General features: G+C 41.4%; 1 protein-coding gene and 1 pseudogene across 2 annotated transcripts; both read right to left on the minus strand.

Annotated features, from left to right (window-relative positions):
* Positions 1–907: 907 nt before the first annotated feature.
* Positions 908–18,701, minus strand: TMT1A (thiol methyltransferase 1A). Of its 2 annotated transcripts, XM_060306409.2 has the most exons (3): positions 17,837–18,701; positions 4,837–5,106; positions 908–1,580 (listed from the first exon to the last, which is right to left on the minus strand). In XM_060306409.2, the coding sequence occupies exons 1-2, from the start codon at positions 18,332–18,334 to the stop codon at positions 4,870–4,872; spliced, it is 735 nt and encodes a 244-aa protein (XP_060162392.1). In that variant the 5' UTR covers positions 18,335–18,701; the 3' UTR covers positions 908–1,580; positions 4,837–4,869. The 2 variants fall into 2 exon arrangements, with proteins under 2 accessions (XP_060162392.1, XP_030690930.2); XM_030835070.2 differs by lacking the exon at positions 908–1,580 and having other exon boundaries at positions 3,546–5,106.
* On the minus strand, positions 13,225–13,869 carry LOC132597974 (ubiquitin-ribosomal protein eS31 fusion protein-like; annotated as a pseudogene).
* Positions 18,702–19,391: the final 690 nt, after the last annotated feature.

Consider the following 19,391-nt stretch of genomic DNA (forward strand, 5'->3'; position numbering starts at 1 on the left):
GAAATTGGGAACATTGGCCACTCTGTTCATTTCCTGTGTCCTTAGTTAACATAACTTCTGCCCCCAATTCTCTGGTGATTCCATGGTTCAGGGAATTCTGGTTTTTCTTTAATATAGCCTGAATGCTTTTGGTTTTAAATTTTTAGGTATTTAAAGTGAAGCTTATTGAATAGTTTCATTTTTTGCTTTTGTTGACATTAGTCTGCTATGATTCATTACACCCTCAATTGCCTCAACAGATAAATAAGAATTGAATTTCAGTTATGTTAAGCTCTGTGTTTTCTAAAGCAATACCAAAGAGAAAGGCTTACGTTAGGGTCAGGAGTACAAAAGGAACTATTATGTAATGTTTGCCTCACTTTCTATTCAAGTGTGAAATAGGTAGGAATTCAGGAGAAGCAATTGGAATATCAGAACAGTTAGGAACAGAATATAATACATATATATTATATAAATATAATAAAATTGAATTGTTTTGTTTGTTGTCGTTGTTAGCCATTAAAATAAGTGTTGAGCTCACGGACCCAGGGCCTTAACAAAATTAGGAACAAGCTGATGGAATAGTAGCCATCCCCAAATCTGCCCTTCAGGCTCTGGTGCCCAGCCCTGCCTACTTCCTTTCAGTTCCTTGAACATACTGTGTTTCTTCTTTTTATTTGTCTTTGGCACAAGCTGTTCCATGAGGCTGAAATACTCTTTATTCATCCTCCGGAATTCAGTTCACACGTCACTTCCTCAGGGAAGCCTCTGACCCTCCCCCCAGGAGGGTCAGATTCCATTCTCCTGTACCCTGCACTTCTCCCTCTTAGAGAGCACTGATCACAACTGTATGCTCCACCAGGGCAGGGAACAAGTCTAGTTTATTCAGGGCTCTAAGCCAGTCACTAAGAGCAGAGTACACAATAGGCACTCAGTAAATATTTGTCGAATGAAGTTCAGCATTTATTAAGCACCAAGTACCTCACTTCGTCAACTCCTCACAGTAACCCTTTTAGGTATTCTTATCCCCATTAACAGATGAGGAAAGTGACACTAGAAAAGTAACATGCCCCAGGTCACATAGTCAACGAATGGCACAGCCAGAACATGACCCACGTCACTTTGATGCCAAAGCCAGTGTCCTCTTTTTCTTTTATGTCTCTCATTGCGTGCTGTTATCCCACTGAAAAGCCAGTGTTCTAAGCGTGGCACTACGTGATGTTCCACAGAAAAGCCGGCAGAGGGTCTGATCAGAATGTAGCTTTGTACTTGTAATGCCCATTCGTAGTGTGCCTGCGTGCTTTCCCCAGTCGCAGGCTCTGCTTTCATTTGGAGGATATACAACTCTCCGTGTCTCAGTCCACATGGTCTGGGTGAGCTCAGCCCTAGGGATGAAGCCCTGTGCCAATCAGCATGACCCATCCCGTTGAAATATGATGATTGATTCAGGGGTGGGCTTGTGACCTAATATTGTCAATAAGAGCCAATTGAGACTCAATCTAGAACTTTGGTTGGAGTCCTTGCAAAAGTGGACTTGATCTTTCCAACTGGCCATGGGCCCTGGAAGCATGAAGATTGGCATTACTTCAGAGACTCACCACCTGAAACAGAGAGGAGGGCAGATGTGACCCTAGACACTGTCTGGCTCCTGATAACATTATCTGAGCCTTGCTCAAGCTGTGCCTGAGGTTTTCTGCCTGAATACTTTTCGTTAATTTGAGTCAGTGGAGTCCTTTTTGGATTGGAAGTTCTGTCACCTGCAGTCAAGGGAATCTAACCAACACAGGACCTAAAAGACACTGGACGTGTTTTGACTCTTTTCTGTTTCCATTTTGCACAGGCTTAGGTCACTTCCTTAGGCTCTTTGAATGATCATAAATGTGTGTTTTCTGGGCCTGGGGAAGAAAGCAGTGAGAAGGTAGTACGGCAGCGATGCTTGTCAAAACAGGTGTTGTGGCTTTAGGAATCGTGGCCCTAGGACTTGCTCAGTAACTTGTGGAATGTAAGAAATTTCACTTACTTATTTTTCTGCACCTATAAAGAGTGAGGATAATATTTGCTACACTGGGGCTTCCCTGGTGGTCCAGTGGCTAAGACTCCACGCTCCCAATGCGGGGGGCCCAGGCTTGATCCCTGGTCAGGGAACTAGATCCTGCATGCCGCAACTAAGATCCCACGTGCCAAAACTAAGACCCGGCGCAGCCAAATAAATAAATATTAAAAAAAAAATTTTGCTACCCTGTTTAAACGAGAGGGAGTTGATAAGAATGTGTCTAGTACTTTGTACTTTGGTACGACTCACCTTCCAATGTGGCAGTAACACTTCACCATGTCAACCTGTGGCTTTTCATATTTCTCAATCCCTAGACTGACCTAACCAGTAGTGAGGTGGCTAAATAAGGAGGCTCCTACTTTTGGACGACCATAGAGGGAGGATATTCATGTTCCATAGCCCAGGAGGCCATAGATGCATGTCCTAACCTCACTGAAACATTAACTGTTTTCACGCTCAAGAGAGAATAGTAAGCTTTCTTTCTGCTCTATGGATTTCACAAATGCTGTGGAGCAACTAAGCCCATGCGCCACAACTACTGAGCCCTGGCGCGGCAACTACTGACGTCCACGCACCTAGAGCCTATGCTCCGCAACAAGAGAAGCCACCACAATGAGAAGTCTGTGCACTGCAATGAAGAGTAGCCCCTGCTCGCCGCAACTAGAGAAAGCCCACACGCAGCAACGAAGATCCAACGCAGCCAAATAATAAATAAATAAATAAATACATAAATAATATCTGCTAGCTGTATTTAGAGTTACCTGGCTGTAGGAGGAAAAATCTGTGTGTTCAAATAGCTTAATTTTCCACAGTGAAGGAAAGCTCTCCCAGAGACACTAAGAAAAATGAAACCAGGCCAGCAAAGATATAAACCATTAATTTTATTTCCATTCCTAAAATGTAAGTGAATTTATTGATTTGATATTTAAAGTAGTCTCTTTGCAAAATCATCTCAGAAAATATTCTAAATTTATTAAAATGCATGCAAACTATTGCTGAAAATTCTAAGTCCTCTTATTGACCAACTTGTTTTCACAGCACTTGTGATGATTTCCCAAGGTTTCCATGGTTACAGGGAACAAAGAAATCATCTTGAGACCAGAGTGGAAATTTGATCAGACTAATCCGAACAGTATTTATCTACCTCTTTACAGACTCACAGCTTGACTATTTTGAGGCGGCTCTTACAAAGCGTATCTAGTTATTCAAGGTTTGTCTAATTACAGTGGGCCTTTTCTTTGCCTGCAATTTACTACATTCAGCAAAGTATACGTTAGATAATAAGGAAAATGAACCCAAGAACTCTAACTGCTTCATATAGTTTTATGGATATACTGAAGTGTCAAGTACAAACTTCATCTTAAGAATTGAAGACTGGAATGCAGGGAAACAAACTCTGGTGCAATACCAGAATAAAAAACATAACAAAGCTGGGCAGAACTAGGTGTGGCATCCTGGTACATTAATGTTGAAAGCCAGCCCAATGATACTAAGGACAACAAATAGATTCAGATTTCTTTTTTTTTTTTTGCGGTACGCGGGCCTCTCACTGTTGCGGCCTCTCCCGAAGCGGAGCACAGGCTCCGGACGCGCAGGCTCAGTGGCCACGGATCACGGGCCCAGCCGCTCCGCAGCATGTGGGATCTTCCCAGACCGGGGCACGAACCCACGTCCCCTGCATCGGCAGGCGGACTCTCAACCACTGCGCCACCAGGGAGGCCCCGATTCAGATTTCTTTAAAAAAAAAAATCTGTGCTGTTTAGGTTTGGAGTTTTCAACTAGTCAGTATTTCTTTATTTATTTTGTGAATTATTAAGATTTTTTTGGAATTTCCCTGCTGGCGCAGTGGTTAAGAATCCACCTGACAATGCAGGGGACATGGATTCGAGCCCTGGTCCAGGAATATCCCACATGCTGTGGAGCAACTAAGCCTGTGCGCCACAACTACTGAGCCTGTGCTCTAGAGCCTGTGAGCCACAACTACTGAAGCCTGTGTACCTAGAGCTTGTGCTCCGCAACAAGAGAAGGCACCACAATGAGAAGCCCGTGTGCTGCAACTAGAGAAAACCCACGCACAGCAACGAAGACCCAACGCAGCCAAAGATAAAAAAATGAATTAATTTTATAGAAAAAGATCTTTTCACGTCTCCCTCTTCAAAGTCTTCTTTTGAGTGATTAACTGCTAATTAGCATCAACCTCTCAAAGAGAAGGTAAAATTAAAATCTGTTGGGTAATAATTTAAATAAGACAGAAAAAATTTGAAGTTACTGAATAAAGTAAGGTTTGAGGATAATGGTGGACTTCAATTATGAAAGCCCATTGTTTCCTTTAAGGGAGAGTTCAAAGCTGTTTTGTTTTGTTTTTGATTCTTTGGCAGACAATAGAAAATAGCTAAATAGGTTATAACATAAACTTTTAGTGATGAAATTCAAATTTACCTTAAAAAGGGGGTTCCCTTCTCCCAATTAGTTGTGTGTGTGTGTGTGTGTGTGTGTGTGTGTGTGTGTGTGTGTATGGCTGTGTTGCATCTTCATTGCTGTGTGCAGGCCCTCTCTAGCTGTGGTGAGCAGGGGCTCTAGGTACACGGGCCTCAGCAGTTGTATCCATGGCCTCAGTAGTTGTGGCTCGTGGGCTCCAGAGCACAGGCTCAACAGCCGTGGCACATGGGCTTAGTTGCCCCACGGCACGCGGGATCCTCCGGACCAGGGATCGAACCTGTGTTCCCCACATTGACAGGCAGACTCTCAACCACTGCACCATGAGGGAAGTCCCCCAATTAGCATTTTAAGTGTAAAACCCAAACCTTAAATTATTCGAGCCCTTCAGGTTTCAACTTCTATTTCACAGCATATCCGTAGATGTGAGGGCGCAGGAGCTCCCAGGACAGGGGGGCCTGTAAGTGCTGCAGCTTCAGCTTGGAGAAGCGGGCCCACTCCAGGGCCTTCCAGCTCTCTCTGGTCAGGTTGCATCCATCAAACAGAAGGTACCAGACAGGAGTCAGGACCTGTTGCCAGAAGTAATTCCAGGTTGAAGGCTTAGCTGCTACATGCTCCATGAAATAAAAAGCTCCTCCCTGAGAAAGAAAAGAAAAGAAAAAAAAAAAAAACACATCAAGGATTTTAGTTTGGGGGAAAAAATTTATAAGATGATTTTTTAAAAATTAATTAATTTTTTTATGGCTGCACTGGGTCTTTGTTGCTGTGCGCAGGCTTCCTCTAGTTGTGGTGAGCGGGGGCTACTCTTTGTTGTGGTGCAGGGGCTTCTCATTGCGGTGGCTTCCTTTGTTGCGGAGCATGGGCTCTAGGCGCATGGGCTTCAATAGTTGTGGCTCACGGACTTTAGAGCACAGGCTCAGTAGTGGTGGCGCATGGGCTTACTTGCTCTGAGGCATGTGGGATCTTCCCGGACCAGGGCTCAAACTCGTGTCCCCTGCATTGGCAGGCAGATTCTTAACCACTGGACCACCAGGGAAGTCCTATAAGATGATTAAATGTCAGATTTCAGTGGCCCCAAAGGCCAACTTCACGAGAAGACATGGAGAAATTCAAACTTACTACGATACTATTCTGGTTAATAGTGTCATCTTCTGTCAGATTTTATACAGAGTTGCCAATCTATATTTTCTGTTCATAAAGGTAATACATAATAATAGTTAGAATTTGAAGCAGTTACTGCATGCAAGACCCTGTCTGTAAGGCCTATCACATGTTAACTCAATCCTTACAATGCACTTATTTGGTAAGCATTATTATTATCATTCCGATGTTCTACAGATGAGGAAACAGAGTCACATAGAAAATAAACAACTTGCCCAAGGTCATACAGCTTACAAATGTCAGAATCAGGTTTTTACCTTGGGTGGTCTGGCTCCAGAGGCTGGCAATACTGTCTCACCAATATTATTTTAGAAAATTCAGAAAATACAGAAAAGTTTAAAAAGAAAAACAGTCAATCATCTTTCATCACCTCGAGACAACTACTGTTAAGATTTTGTGGAAGATGGTGGAGTAGAAGGACATGCACTCATTCCTTCTCGTGAGAGCACTGGAATCCCAACTAACAGTCATCGACAGGAAGACACTGGAATGCACCAAAAAAGATACCCCACATCCAAAGACAAAGGAGAAGCTGCAGTGAGATGGTAGGAGGGGTGCAATCAGAATAAAAGCAAATCCCATAACCACTGGGTACGGGTGACTCACAAACTGAAGAACACTTATACCACAGAAGTCCACCCACTGGAGTGAAGATTCTGAGCCCCACGTCAGGCTTCCCAGCCTGGGGTGTCCGGCAATGGGAGGAGGAATTTCCAGAGAATCAGACTTTGAAGGCTAGTGGGATTTGATTGCAGAACTTCGACAGGACTGGGGGAAACAGATTCCCTCTTGGAGGGCACACACAAAGTAGTATGCACATCAGGACCCAGGGGGAAGGAGCAGTGACCCCATAGGAGACTGAACCAGACCTACCTGCTAGTGTTGGAGGGTCTCCTGCAGAGGCAGGGGGTGGCTGTGGCTCACCACGGGGACAAGGACACTAGCAGCAGAAGTTCTGGGAAGTACTACTTGGCATGAGCCACCCCCCCCCCCCCACAGTCTGCCATTAGCCCCACCAAAGAGCCTGTAGCCTCCAGTGCTGGGTTGCCTCAGTCCAAACAACCAACAGGGAGGGAACTCAGCCCCACCCATCAGCAGACAAGCGGATTAAAGTTTTACTGAGCTCTGCCCACCAGAGCAACACCCAGCTCTACCCACCACCAGTCCCTCCCATCAGGAAGCTTGCACAAGCCTCTGAGATAGCCTTATCCACCAGAGGGCAGACAGCAGAAGCAAGAAGAACTACAGTCCTGCAGCCTGTGGAACAGAAACCACATTCAAAGAAAGATAGACAAGATGAAAAGGCAGAGGGCTATGTCCCAGATGAAGGAACAAGATAAAACCCCAGAAAAACAACTAAGTGAAGTGGAGATAGGCAACCTTCCAGAAAAAGAATTCAGAATAATGATAGTGAAGATGATCCAGGACCTCGGAAAAAGAATGGAGGCAAAGATCGAGAAGATGCAAGAAATGTTTAACAAAGACCTAGAAGAATTAAAGAACAAAGACCTAGAAGAATTAAAGAACAAACAAACAGAGATGAACAATACAATAACTGAAATGAAAAATACCCTAGAGGAATCAACAGCAGAATAACTGAGGGAGAAGAACTGATAAGTGACATGGAAGACAGAGTGGTGGAATTCACTGCCACAGAACAGATTAAAGAAAAAAGAATGAAAAGAAATGAAGACAGCCTAAGAGACCTCTGGGACAGTATTAAATGCACCAATATTCACATTACAGGGGTCCCAGAAGGCAAAGAGAGAGAGAAAGGACCCAAGAAAATATTTGAAGAGATTATAGTCGAAAACTTCCCTAACATGGAAAAGAAATAGCAACCCAAGTCCAGGAAGTGCAGAGAGTCCCAGGCAGGATAAACCCAAGGAGAAACACGCCAAGACACATAGTAATCAAATTGACAAGAATTAAGGACAAAGAAAAATTATTAAAAGCAACAAGGGAAAAACAACGAATAACATACAAGGGAACTCCCATAAGATTAACGGCTGATTTCTCAAAAACTCTACAAGCCAGAAGGGAGTGGCATGATATACTTAAAGTGATGAAAGGGAAGAACCTATAACCAAGATTACTCTACCCAGCAAGGATCTCATTCGGATTCGACGGAGAAATCAAAAGCTTTACAGACAAGCAAAAGCTAAGAGAATTCAGCACCACCAAACCAGCTCTACAACAAATGCTAGAGGAACTTTTCTACATGGGAAACACAAGAGAAGAAAAGGACCTGCAAAAACAAACCCAAAATAATTAAGAAAATGGTAATAGGAAGATACATATCAATAATTACCTTAAATGTGAATGGATTAAATGCTCCAACCAAAAGACACAGGCTTGCTGAATGGATACAAAAACAAGACCCATATATATGCTGTCTACAAGAGACCCACTTCAGGACACATACAGACTGAAAGTGAGGGGATAGAAAAATATATTCCATGTAAAAGGAAATCAAAAGAAAGCTGGAGTAGCAATACTCATACCAGATAAAATAGACTTTAAGATAAAGACTGTTACATGAGATAAGGAAGGACACTACATAATGATCAAGGGATCAATCCAAGAAGAAGATACAACAATTATAAATATATATGCACCCAACATAGGAGCACCTCAATACGTAAGGCAAATGCTAACAGCTATAAAAGGGGAAATCAACAGGAAAACACAATAATAGTGGGGGCCTTTAACACCTCATTTACACCAATGGACAGATCATCCAGACAGAAAATTAGCAAGGAAGCACAAGCTTTAATTGACAATAGACCAGATAGATTTAATTGATATTTATAGGACATTCCATCCAAAAACAGCAGATTACACTTTATTCTCAAGTGCACACGGAACATTCTCCAGGATAGATCACATCTTGGGTCACAAATCAAGCCTTGGTAAATTTAAGAAAACTGAAATCATATCAAGCGTCTTTTCCAACCACAACACTATGAGATTAGAAATAAATTACAGGGAAAAAACGTAAAAAACACAAACACATGGAGACTAAACAGTACATTACTAAATAACCAACAGATCACTGAAGAAATCAAAGAGGAAACCAAAAAATACCTAGAGAAAAATGACAACGAAAACACGATGATCCCAAACCTATGGGATGCAGCAAAAGCAGTTCTAAGAGGGAAGTTTATAGCAATACAATCCTACCTCAAGAAACAAGAAAAACCTCAAATAGTCTAACTTTACACCTAAAGGAACTAGAGAAAGAAGAACAAACAAAACCCAAAGTTAGTAGAAGGAAACAAATCATAAAGATCAGAGAAGAAATAAATGAAATAGAAACAAAGAAAACAGTAGCAAAGACCAATACAACTAAAAGCTTGTTCTTTGAGAAGATAAACAAAATTGATAAACCTTTAGCCAGACTCATCAAGAAAAAGAAGGAGAGGACTCAAATCAATAAAATTAGAAATGAAAAAGGAGAAGTTACAATGGACACTGCAGAAATACAAAGCATCCTAAGAGACTACTACAAGCAACTCTATGCCAATAAAATGGACAACCTGGAAGAAATGGACAAATTCTTACAAAGGTATAACCCTCCAAGACTGAACCAGGAAGAAATAAAAAGTACGAACAGACCAATCACAAGTAATGAAATTGAAACTGTGATTAAAAATCTTCCAGCAAACAAAAGTCCAGGACTAGATGGCTTCACAGGTGAATTATATCAAATATTTAGAGAAGAGCTAACACCCATCCTTCTCAAACTCTTCCAAAAAGTTGTAGAGGAACACTCCCAGACTCATTCTACGAGGCCACCATCACCCTGATACCAAAACCAGACAAAGATACTACAAAAAGAGAAAATTACAGACCAATATCACTGATGAATATAGATGCAAAAATCCTCAACAAAATACTAGCAAAGAGAATCCAACAACACATTAAAAGGATCATACACCATGATCAAGTGGGATTTATCCCAGGGATGCAAGGATTCTTCAATATATGCAAATCAATAAATGTGACACACCACATTAACAAATTGAAGAATAAAAACCATATGATCATGTAAATAGATGCAGAAAAAGCTTTTGACAAAATTCAACACCGATTATGATAGAGACTCTCCAGAAAGTGGGCATAGAGGGAACCTACCTCAACATAACAGAGGCCATATACCCACAGCAAACATCATTCTCAATGGTGAAAAACTGCAAGCATTTCCTCTAAGATCAGGAAGAAGACAAGGATGTCCACTCTTGCCACTATTATTCAACATAGTGGCAAGGAACTCCTAGCCATGGCAATCAGAGAAGAAGAAATAAAAGGAATACAAATTTGAAAAGAAGTAAAACTGTCACTGTTTGCAGATGACATGATGCTATACATAGAGAATCCTAAAGATGCCACCAGAAAACTACTAGAGCTAATCAGTGCATTTGGAAAAGTTGCAGGATACAAAATTAATGCACAGAAATCTCTTGAATTCCTATACACTAACAACAAAAAAATCAGAAAGACAGATTAAGGAAACAATCCCATTTACCATTGCAACAAAAAGAATAAAATACATAGGAATAAACCTACCTAAGGAGGTAAAAAACCTGCACTCAGAAGACTGTAAGACACTGACGAAAGAAATGAAAGATGACACAAACAGATGGAGAGATATACCATGTTCTTGGCTTGGAAGAATCAATATTTTGAAAATGACTATACTACCCAAAGCAATATACAGATTCAATGCAATGCCTATCAAATTACCAATGGCACTTTTTACAGAGCTAGAACAAAAAATCTTAAAATTTGTATGGAGACACAAAAGACCCTGAATAGCCAAAGCAATCTTGAGGGAAAAAACCGGAGCTGGAGGAATCAGACTCCCTGACTTCAGACTATCCTACAAAGCTGCAGTAATCGAGACAATGTGGTACTGGCACAAAAACAGAAATATAGATCAATGGACCAAATAGAAAGCTCAGAGAGAAACCCACGCACCTATGGTCAACTAATCTATGACAAAGGAGGCAAGAATATACAATGGAGAAAAGACAGTCTCTTCAGTAAGTGGTGCTTGGAATACTGGGCAGCCACATGTAAAAGAATTAAATTAGAACACTCCCTAACACCATACACAAAAATAAACTCAAAATGGATTAAAGCCCTAAATGTAAGACCGGACACTATAAAACTCTTAGAGGAAAACGTAGGAAGAACACTCTTTGACATAAATCACAGCAAGAGCTTTTTTGACCCACCTCCTAGAGTAATGGAAATAAAAACAAAAATAAACAAATGGGACCTAATTAAACTTAAAAGCTTTTGCACAGCAAAGGAAACCATAAACAACATGAAAAGACAACCCTCAGAATGGGAGAAAATATTTGCAAATGAATCAACAAAGGATTAATCTCCAAAATATATAAACAGCACATGCAGCTCAATATTAAAAACACAAACAACCCAATCCAAAAATGGGCAGAAGACCTAAATAGACATTTCTCCAAAGATGACATACAGATGGCCAAGAAGCACATGAAAAGCTGCTCAACATCACTAATTAGTAGAGAAATGCAAATCAAAACTACAATGAGGTATCATCTCACGCTGGTTAGAATGGGCATCATCAGAAAATCTACAAACAAAAAATGCTGGAGAGGGTATGGAGAAAAGGGAACCCTCTTGCACTGTTGGTGGGAATGTAAATTGATACAGCCACTATGGAGAACAGTATGGAGGTTCCTTAAAAAGCTAAAAATAGAATTACCATATGACCCAGCAGTTCCACTACTGGGCATATACCCAGAGAAAACCATAATTCAAAAAGACACATGCACCCCAATGTTCGTTGCAGTACTGTTTACAATAGCCAGGTCATGGAAGCAACCTAAATGCCCATCGACAGACGAATGGATAAAGAAGATGTGGTTCATATATACAATGGAATATTACCCAGCCATAGAAAGGAATGAAATTGGGTCATTTGTGGAGACGTGGATGGAGCTAGAGACTGTCATACAGAGTGAAGTAAGTCAGAAAGAGAAAAAGAAATATTGTATATTACCGCATATATGTGGAATCTAGAAAAGTGATACAGATGAACCTGTTTGCAAGGCAGAAATAGAGACACAGATGTAGAGAACAAACGTATGGACACCAAGGGGGGGAAGTGGGGGTGGGGGCGGTAGGATGAACTGGGAGATTGGGATTGACATATATACACTAGTATGTATACAATAGATAACTAATAAGAACCTGCTGTGTAAAAAAAAAAATAAAAAGCAAAAAAGCAAAAAAAAAATAAAATTTTGTGTATACGTTTATATGAATATTTTTTTCCTAAAACTAGGATTGGAATATACACTCTGTTTTATAATCTGTTTTATTTTATTTATGTATTTGAGTATTATTCTAAAAGATGGTTTAAAAAACCTTTATGCAATATTTCACACCACTGAAGTTACCATCTCTTTTTTTTTTTTTTTGCGGTATGCGGGCCTCTCACTGTTGTGGCCTTTCCCATTGCGGAGCACAGGCTTCGGACGCGCAGGCTCAGCGGCCATGGCTCACGGGCCCAGCCGCTCCGCGGCATGTGGGATCTTCCCGGACCGGGGCAAGAACCTGTGTCCCCTGCATCGGCAGGCGGACTCTCAACCACTGTGCCACCAGGGAAGCCCTACCATCTCTTATTTAACCATTCTCATTTAGGCTATTTCCAATTTTACATTGTTATAAATACTGTTACAGTGAACATCCTTATCCATAAATCTTTGTGACCATCTATAATTATTTACAAATAAATAACTTGCTAAAAAGTGGAATTGCTGAATCAAACATCTGTGCCTTTTTAAAGCTTTTGGTACAGGTTGTCAAATTGCCCTTTGGAAAAGTTGTAGCAGTTTGCATTCATACTAGCAATAGATGTGAATGCCCATTTCCAATAAACTCTCATCAGTACTTTTTCTCCTATATCTTTGTCAATTTGATGTGTAATATGGTATTTTTGATAACATGCATAGCTTTAATATTCGTAATCGTAACATCTTTTACTAAACCTTATTGATTATTTGGATTTCTTGTTTTCTGATTTGTCCGTTAATGTCCATTATCAGTTTTCTTCTTTTTTCTTTTATTTATTTGGTTGTGCTGGGTCTTAGTTGTGGCAGGTGGGCTCCTTAGTTGTGGCTCGCCGGCTCCTTAACTGTGGCATGCTCACTCTTAGTTGCGGCATGCATGTGGGATCTAGTTCCCTGGTCCTAGTTCCCTGACCAGGGATTGAACCTGTGCCCCCTGCGTTGCGAGTCTTAACCACTGTGCCACAGGGCAAGTCCCCACTATCGGTTTTCTAATAGGCCATTGGTTTTTTTCTTACTGATTAGTAAGGGCTTTTAGTATAATTAGACTACATAGACTACAGATGTTTTCCCTTGTTTGTTGTTTGCCTTTTAATTACAATTTTTTAAACTTCCCCTTTTATTTAAAAAAAAGCTTTAAATTCATCTGAGTATTGTTCTTAGGCTCTGCTTTGCAAACTGTGGGCGTCTGAATCCATACCTAGTACTGCCTGGGACTAAATAACCATGTCTTATACTTTTTTTTTTTTTTTAGTTCATTAGTTCATGTCTTTTATTAACCAATATACAATAACCTGTCTTCTGGTTTGTTGAAACGATAGGTCAGACAACATTTGTCACAATAGTGTTTGTCAAAGTGGCTGGCCATAAAAACTCCACACCACATTTATCTGAAGGGCACTCCCGATGAAGGTGACTGCTTTTGGCATTCTGATCCACCTTACAGTATTTCAGGACAGCCAGCTTAACCTTCTTTCTCTCTCTCTCTCTGTCTCTCTTTTTTTTCTTTTGGCCGTGTGGCTTGTGGGATCTTAGTTTCCCAACCTTGGATCGACCCTGGGCCCTCCGCAGTGAGAGTGCAGAGTCCTAACCACTGGACCGCCAGGGAATTCCCAACCCTCTTTCTCTTATGCTTGTTCTTCTTGGGAGTGGTTAAGACCTCTTCCTTTTCTTAGTACCAGCACGAAGTCTCAACAGAAGATGAAGAGTAGACTCCTTTTGAATGTTGTAGTCAGACAAAGTATGTCCATCTTCCAGTTGCTTGCCAGCAAAGGTCAGTCTTCGCTGGTCAGAAGGAATTACTTCCTTATCTTGGATCTTGGCCTTTACATTTTCTATTGTACCCGAGGGTTCGACCTCGAGAGTGGTGGTCTTCCCTGTCCGGATCTTCACAAAAATCTGCATCCTGGTGGCGGCACCACCACAGATGGTGGATCCCAAAAGCCTATGTCTTATACTTTTGTGCCATTGTCACAGGATGTAAATGATAGGATTTATTTTATTAAAATACTGAATCATCTAAAAGTGTTACTAAATTCATGGTTATATTTTGTCATTAGGTATTTTATTTGGTCAGTGGATGCTGTGTGTAAATTACTGTCATATAGGAGTTAGTAACTGCTGCTTTCATCTAGGACGGTCCTATACATATGGGTCAAGTCTGGACACAGTAGAGGCTACACATTATTAAGGAGTCTTCAGAAGTTTTCTACTTATCTACCTCTGGGGTGAAGGGGGAAACGGACCAATGATTACCTCCCAGACCCAGGGTGACTGTCCCACTCCTTAGCCTCTTCTAGCCTCCCTAGTGTTGGCTATCCCAGGCAGGGTTTAGAGATGGAGTTCCTCCAAATCTATGGGTAAGTGTAAGACCTGTGTTCAGGAATGGAAAACTTGAAATTTCCTGATTGAAATATTTTTTTTCCATAGAAGAGGACAGGAGAGAAGAGGTGATCCAGGCCTGGGGAGGTTGCTGATGCCCTCTGGGTTACACAGGTTAAGCTAGAGATGCCTGTTACCCATCCAGGTGACTGTCGAGTAGACAGCTGGGTATGAAGATCTGGGGTTAGAAGAGAGATCTGAGCTTGAAACTTAGATTTGGAAGCCATTTGTGTATGCACGGTAATTGAAAACATTGGGGGTACATGAGATTGCACAGGGGGTGTATATAAGTGAAATGAGAGCTAAAAAAGAAACTCCAGCGTTTAGGGGATGGGCAGAGGAAGAAAAGCCAGCAAAAGTGGTAGAAATGTTGAAGTCAGATAAAAAGCCCCAGTGACAAGCACTGTGGTACAGTGATAAGAATATTTGCATTAAAGTCAGACATAGTGGCTGTGTAACTTGAGGCAAGTTTCTTAACTCTTCTGGGTCTGTTTCCCCAGTCCAACATGAAGGCAATACCTGCTTTAAAGGACTGTTTCCTACATGAGAATGTAGGAAAGCTCCTGGTTCTGTTCAGCAGAGAATGGGTGCTTCGGAGGAGCTAAGGAAGACCACCAAGAATATGATCCCCTATGGGCACTCTCAGGGCTTAAACCAGAGATGACCGTTACTTGCTTTGCAGAGGTGTTGTGAGATTAGTAACACTGTAAGCAAAACCTCTAACCATGCCCAGTCTTAGGACACAAGAACCCAGGATTTGAGTATCAGAATCAGACTTTTTTCAGTTACTACTTTGACGTTGGCCTATCCTTGAGCCAAAGACAGAATTACAGTTGGCCCTCAGTATCCACAAGTTCTGCATCCTTGGATTCAACCAAATGCAGATCAAAAATGTTTGGAAAAAATCCAGAAAGTTCCAAAAAAGCAAAACTTGAATTTGCCACATGCTGGCACCTGTTTACATAGCATTTACATCGTATTAGGTATTATAAGTAATCTAGAGATGATTTAAGGTATACGGGAGGATGTGCATAAGTTATATGCAGGTACTGCACCATTTTATATAAGGGACTTAAGCTTCTGTAGATTTTGGTATCTGTGGAGGGGACAGGGAGGGACCCCGAGGAAATTGAGGGACGACTGTATATTAATTGCCTCTAAACACTATCTTCAAGTCCTTTTCTTCCTGAGGAACTTCCTCTGTTAGAAAATAAAACTGGGGATTACAGAACATCCATTTCCTCTAGTATAGTAAATTCAAATGTTAAGATACCCATACTTGAGACTCCCCTGGTGGCACAGAGGTTAAGAATCCGCCTGACAATGCAGGGGACATGGGTTCGAGTTCTGGTCTGGGAAGATCCCACATGCCGCGGAGCAACTAAGCCCGAGTGCCACAACTACTGAGCCTGTGCTCTAGAGCCTGTGAGCTACAACTGCTGAGCCCGTATGCCACAACTACCAAAGCCCATGCGCCTAGAGTCTGTGCTCCACAACAAGAGGAGCCACCCCAATGAGAAGCCTTCACGCTGCAACTAGAGAAAGCCCGCACACAGCAACAAAGACCCAACGCAGCCAAAAATTAACAATAAATAAATAAATTAATTTTAAAAAGATATCCATACTTTATGTTCACCTATGTTTAGAATAAAACTATTTTAAACTAGTTTTTAAACAAACAATAAAGGTAATATGTGAAAATTACATATAGGTATAAAGAATTTCAAACTATACAGAGAGGTATAATATGAAAAGTAATTCCTTCCCCTCATCCAATTCCCTTCCCAAGAGGTAACCACTGTTAATAGTTTCTTGTGTATCATTCCCATTAACATAAATACTTATATAGGTATATTCTCCCACACACACACAAATGGACTTATACTGTATATAATATTCTATGCTGTCATTGCTTTTTAATTTAACACTGTCTCTTGAGGAGATAGTTTTTTCATATCAACATAGGTAACTCTTCCTTGTTCTTTTAACAGCTGCACAGAAATCCTTTATACGATGTGACAATTTACTTAACAGCCTCCTACCTCCTGTTGCTGGATGTTTAGGTTATTTCCAATTTGTGGTATTACAAATACTGTAATGAATATTTTCGCATATGAATGAGTTTTTGCACATTTGTGCAGTATAGCTATAGGATAAATTCCTGTTGGATGAAGGAGGAAGTGTCCTTGAAAGTTTGATATTATCAAATTGCCCTCCAAAGAGGGCACTTCCTCCAACTGGGGTAATCCAGTCCCCCAGACTCACCCCAACACCATATTGAACTTAAAAATCTCTGACAGTGTAGTAGGTAAAAATAGTATCTTGCTTTAATTTCTTCTTAATTGAAGTATAGTTGATTTATAATATTATATTAGTTTCAGGTGTATAACAGTGATTCAGAATTTTTATAGATTATACTTCATTTAAAGTTATTACAAAATAATGGCTATATTTCCCTGTGCTGTAGAATATATCCTTGTTGCTTATTTATTTTATACATAGTAGTTTGTATCTCTTAATCCCACACCACTACCTTGCCCCTCCCCACTTTCCTCTCCCCTCTGGTAACCACTAGTTTGTTCTCTATATCTGTGAGTCTATTTCTGTTTGTTATATACATTCGTTTGTTATATTTTTAAGATTCCACGTATAAGTGATATCTTGCTTTAATTTGTTCTTTTATTGCAAGACAACATTTATATCATATATTGGCTATTTTTATTTATATTTCTGTTCCTGTGCTTTGCTTACTTTTCTCTTTTTTAAAAAACTGATTTAAGAATTCTATTGATCTTGATTTGTAATGTCTTTTATTTTTTTATTAAAATTTTTTTTTATATTAATTTATTTAGTTTTGGCTGCCCTGGGTCTTTGTAGCTGCACGCAGGCTTTCTCTAGTTGCTGCGAGCGGGGGATACTCTTCGTTGCAGTGCAAGGGATTCTCATTGCAGTGGCTTCTCTTGTTGCAGAGCATGGGCTCTAGGCGCACGGGCTTCCGTAGTTGTGGCACGTGGGCTCAATAGTTGCGGCTTGCGGGCTCTAGAGCGCAGGCTCAGTAGTTGTGGCACACGGGCTTAGTCGCTCCGTGGCATGTGGGATCTTCCCGGACCAGGGATCGAACCCATGTCCTGCTTTGGCAGGCAGATTCTTAACCACTGGACCACCAGGGAAGTCCTGTAATGTCTTTTCATATGAAGTTAACGCATTATCTATCATCCTTGGCAAATACTTTTTACAAACTTTTTTGTACTTTAAGTTTTTTTACACTCCTTTTTTTTCTCTGCAGGAGTTCTAAAATTTTACATATTCATGTATTATCAATCTTTTCCTATATAGCTTCTTTTCCACTCTAAGATTTTTAAAAAAATTCGGCAGTGTCTTCTCTAGTAGTTGTACTTTTTATGTTAGGGTGTTTGATCTACCTGAAATTGATAGGGCTGCCCTTGGTGATAGTGGTTACTACTAACCAGCCCTCACACCCTGTACTCACCGGCCTCAGCACCCTGCACACTTCCTGGAGGATCCGCTCCTGGTTCTTCACGGAGCACAGGACCAGTGTGCAGACCACCACATCCATGGAGTCGTCGGCCACCTGGTGCAGGTCCTCCCCGGCAGCCACCAGGAAGGGCTCAAACTGCAGGTGTCGGTTCTCAGCAATGCTCTTGATCAACAACTTCTCAAAGTTGGGGTTGGGATCAATACAGGTCACCCGGCATCCAGGCGGGTAGAACTTGAAGTTGGGCCCTGTGCCGCAGCCCAGCTCCAGCAGGGAGAGCTTCCCGGAGGGGCCTGCGAACTCCTGTAGATTGCTGAAGAGCTCCTGCTTCTTGCTCGCCATCCGTTCGTTGTACATCACAGTAAACCTTGCCAAGATGTAGGGGAGCGATTTTTTGCATATCCAGTTCCACAGGCCCAGGAAGTCCAGCAGGTACACGGGAAATGCCAGGATGCAGACGGCCAGCCGGAGGATAAAAATGGTCAGCGCCATCACTCAGAAGAGAAGAAAACAGATCAGCAGTTAGAGGCCTGACTCCTTTAATTGCAGGAAGTAGGTTTCTGGCCACATTCCAGAGCCAATCAGCTGCAGAGGAAAGAGCTGGTTGTGCTGGAGAGACGCAGCTGCAGTAAAATCTCGGGCGAGAGGCCCATTTCACCCAGTTAATAGATGTTTGCCAAAAGTTGCCTCATAGCTTACTTTTCATGAGGTAAAATGAGAAGGTTCTCAGCTTTTCCTTAGAAGGAAGGCTGATTACAACCCATTATTACAAATCTATTCCTGCTTGGAGACTACTGCAAGTTTCCTGCTGAAGTTTTAAATGCACAACATACTTACAGCCTATCTGGTTCTCGCGTGACCTCTGCTAAGAAAACAGAATCCGTGGGTGGAGCCTGGTTAACCCACACCAGAAAGCCACTGCCAAAGCCCATTTATTACGTGACCCCTCCTACTTCCCTTCCATTCCGCCCTCATGTTTTTTTAAACAAATTTTTTTTTCTGCTGATTTTATTTATTTTTTGTCTCTTGTGGATGCCTTTTTTTTGGCTGCATTGGGTCTTTGTTGCTGCATGTGGGTTTCTCATTCCAGTGGCTTCTCTTGTTGCAGAGCACGGGCTCTAGGCGCGTGGGCTTCAGTAGTTGTGGCACACGGGTTCAGTAGTTGTTATAGCAGCCTATATTTTGAAAAGCATTTCCCTCACCCCCTTTTTTTCTTCAGTCTCTGTAGGCAGTATTTTCGTTTTCTCCTGGGGTGTTTACATTTCAAAGACATTGACAACTTCAGGGACAGAGAAAGAATGACGTTTTTCTCCTAGGAGTTTTGGGGTGTATTTCTCTATTATCAGAAGTCTAGGGTGACTACTATTTAGATTTTTTCTTTGTATTAGGGGTTGGGCAACATGAGGCACTCTGTTTCAATCACCACAACATCTTCCCCTTTGCTCTCCTCACTTTCCCAGGGATTCTACCTCTTAGCATCCTAATCAGGCTTTCTCACAAGTACTTGGACCTTAATCTGCAGTAGCTTGTGCCCTCCTAGCTTTGCAAA

Source organism: Globicephala melas, chromosome 10 (genome assembly GCF_963455315.2).
Source record: "Globicephala melas chromosome 10, mGloMel1.2, whole genome shotgun sequence".
Classification (NCBI taxonomy): Eukaryota; Metazoa; Chordata; class Mammalia; order Artiodactyla; family Delphinidae; genus Globicephala; species Globicephala melas.

What these genes read in the sequence shown, in the direction of transcription:
- TMT1A (XM_060306409.2), bottom strand. Translation starts at nt 18,334, where the DNA reads ATGGCGCTGACCATTTTTATCCTCCGGCTGGCCGTCTGCATCCTGGCA. An exon ending in TGTGCAGGGTGCTGAGGCCG is followed by an intron (nt 5,107 to 17,836) that starts GTGAGTACAGGG and finishes TTTCTTTCTCAG; the next exon opens with GGAGGAGCTTTTTATTTCAT.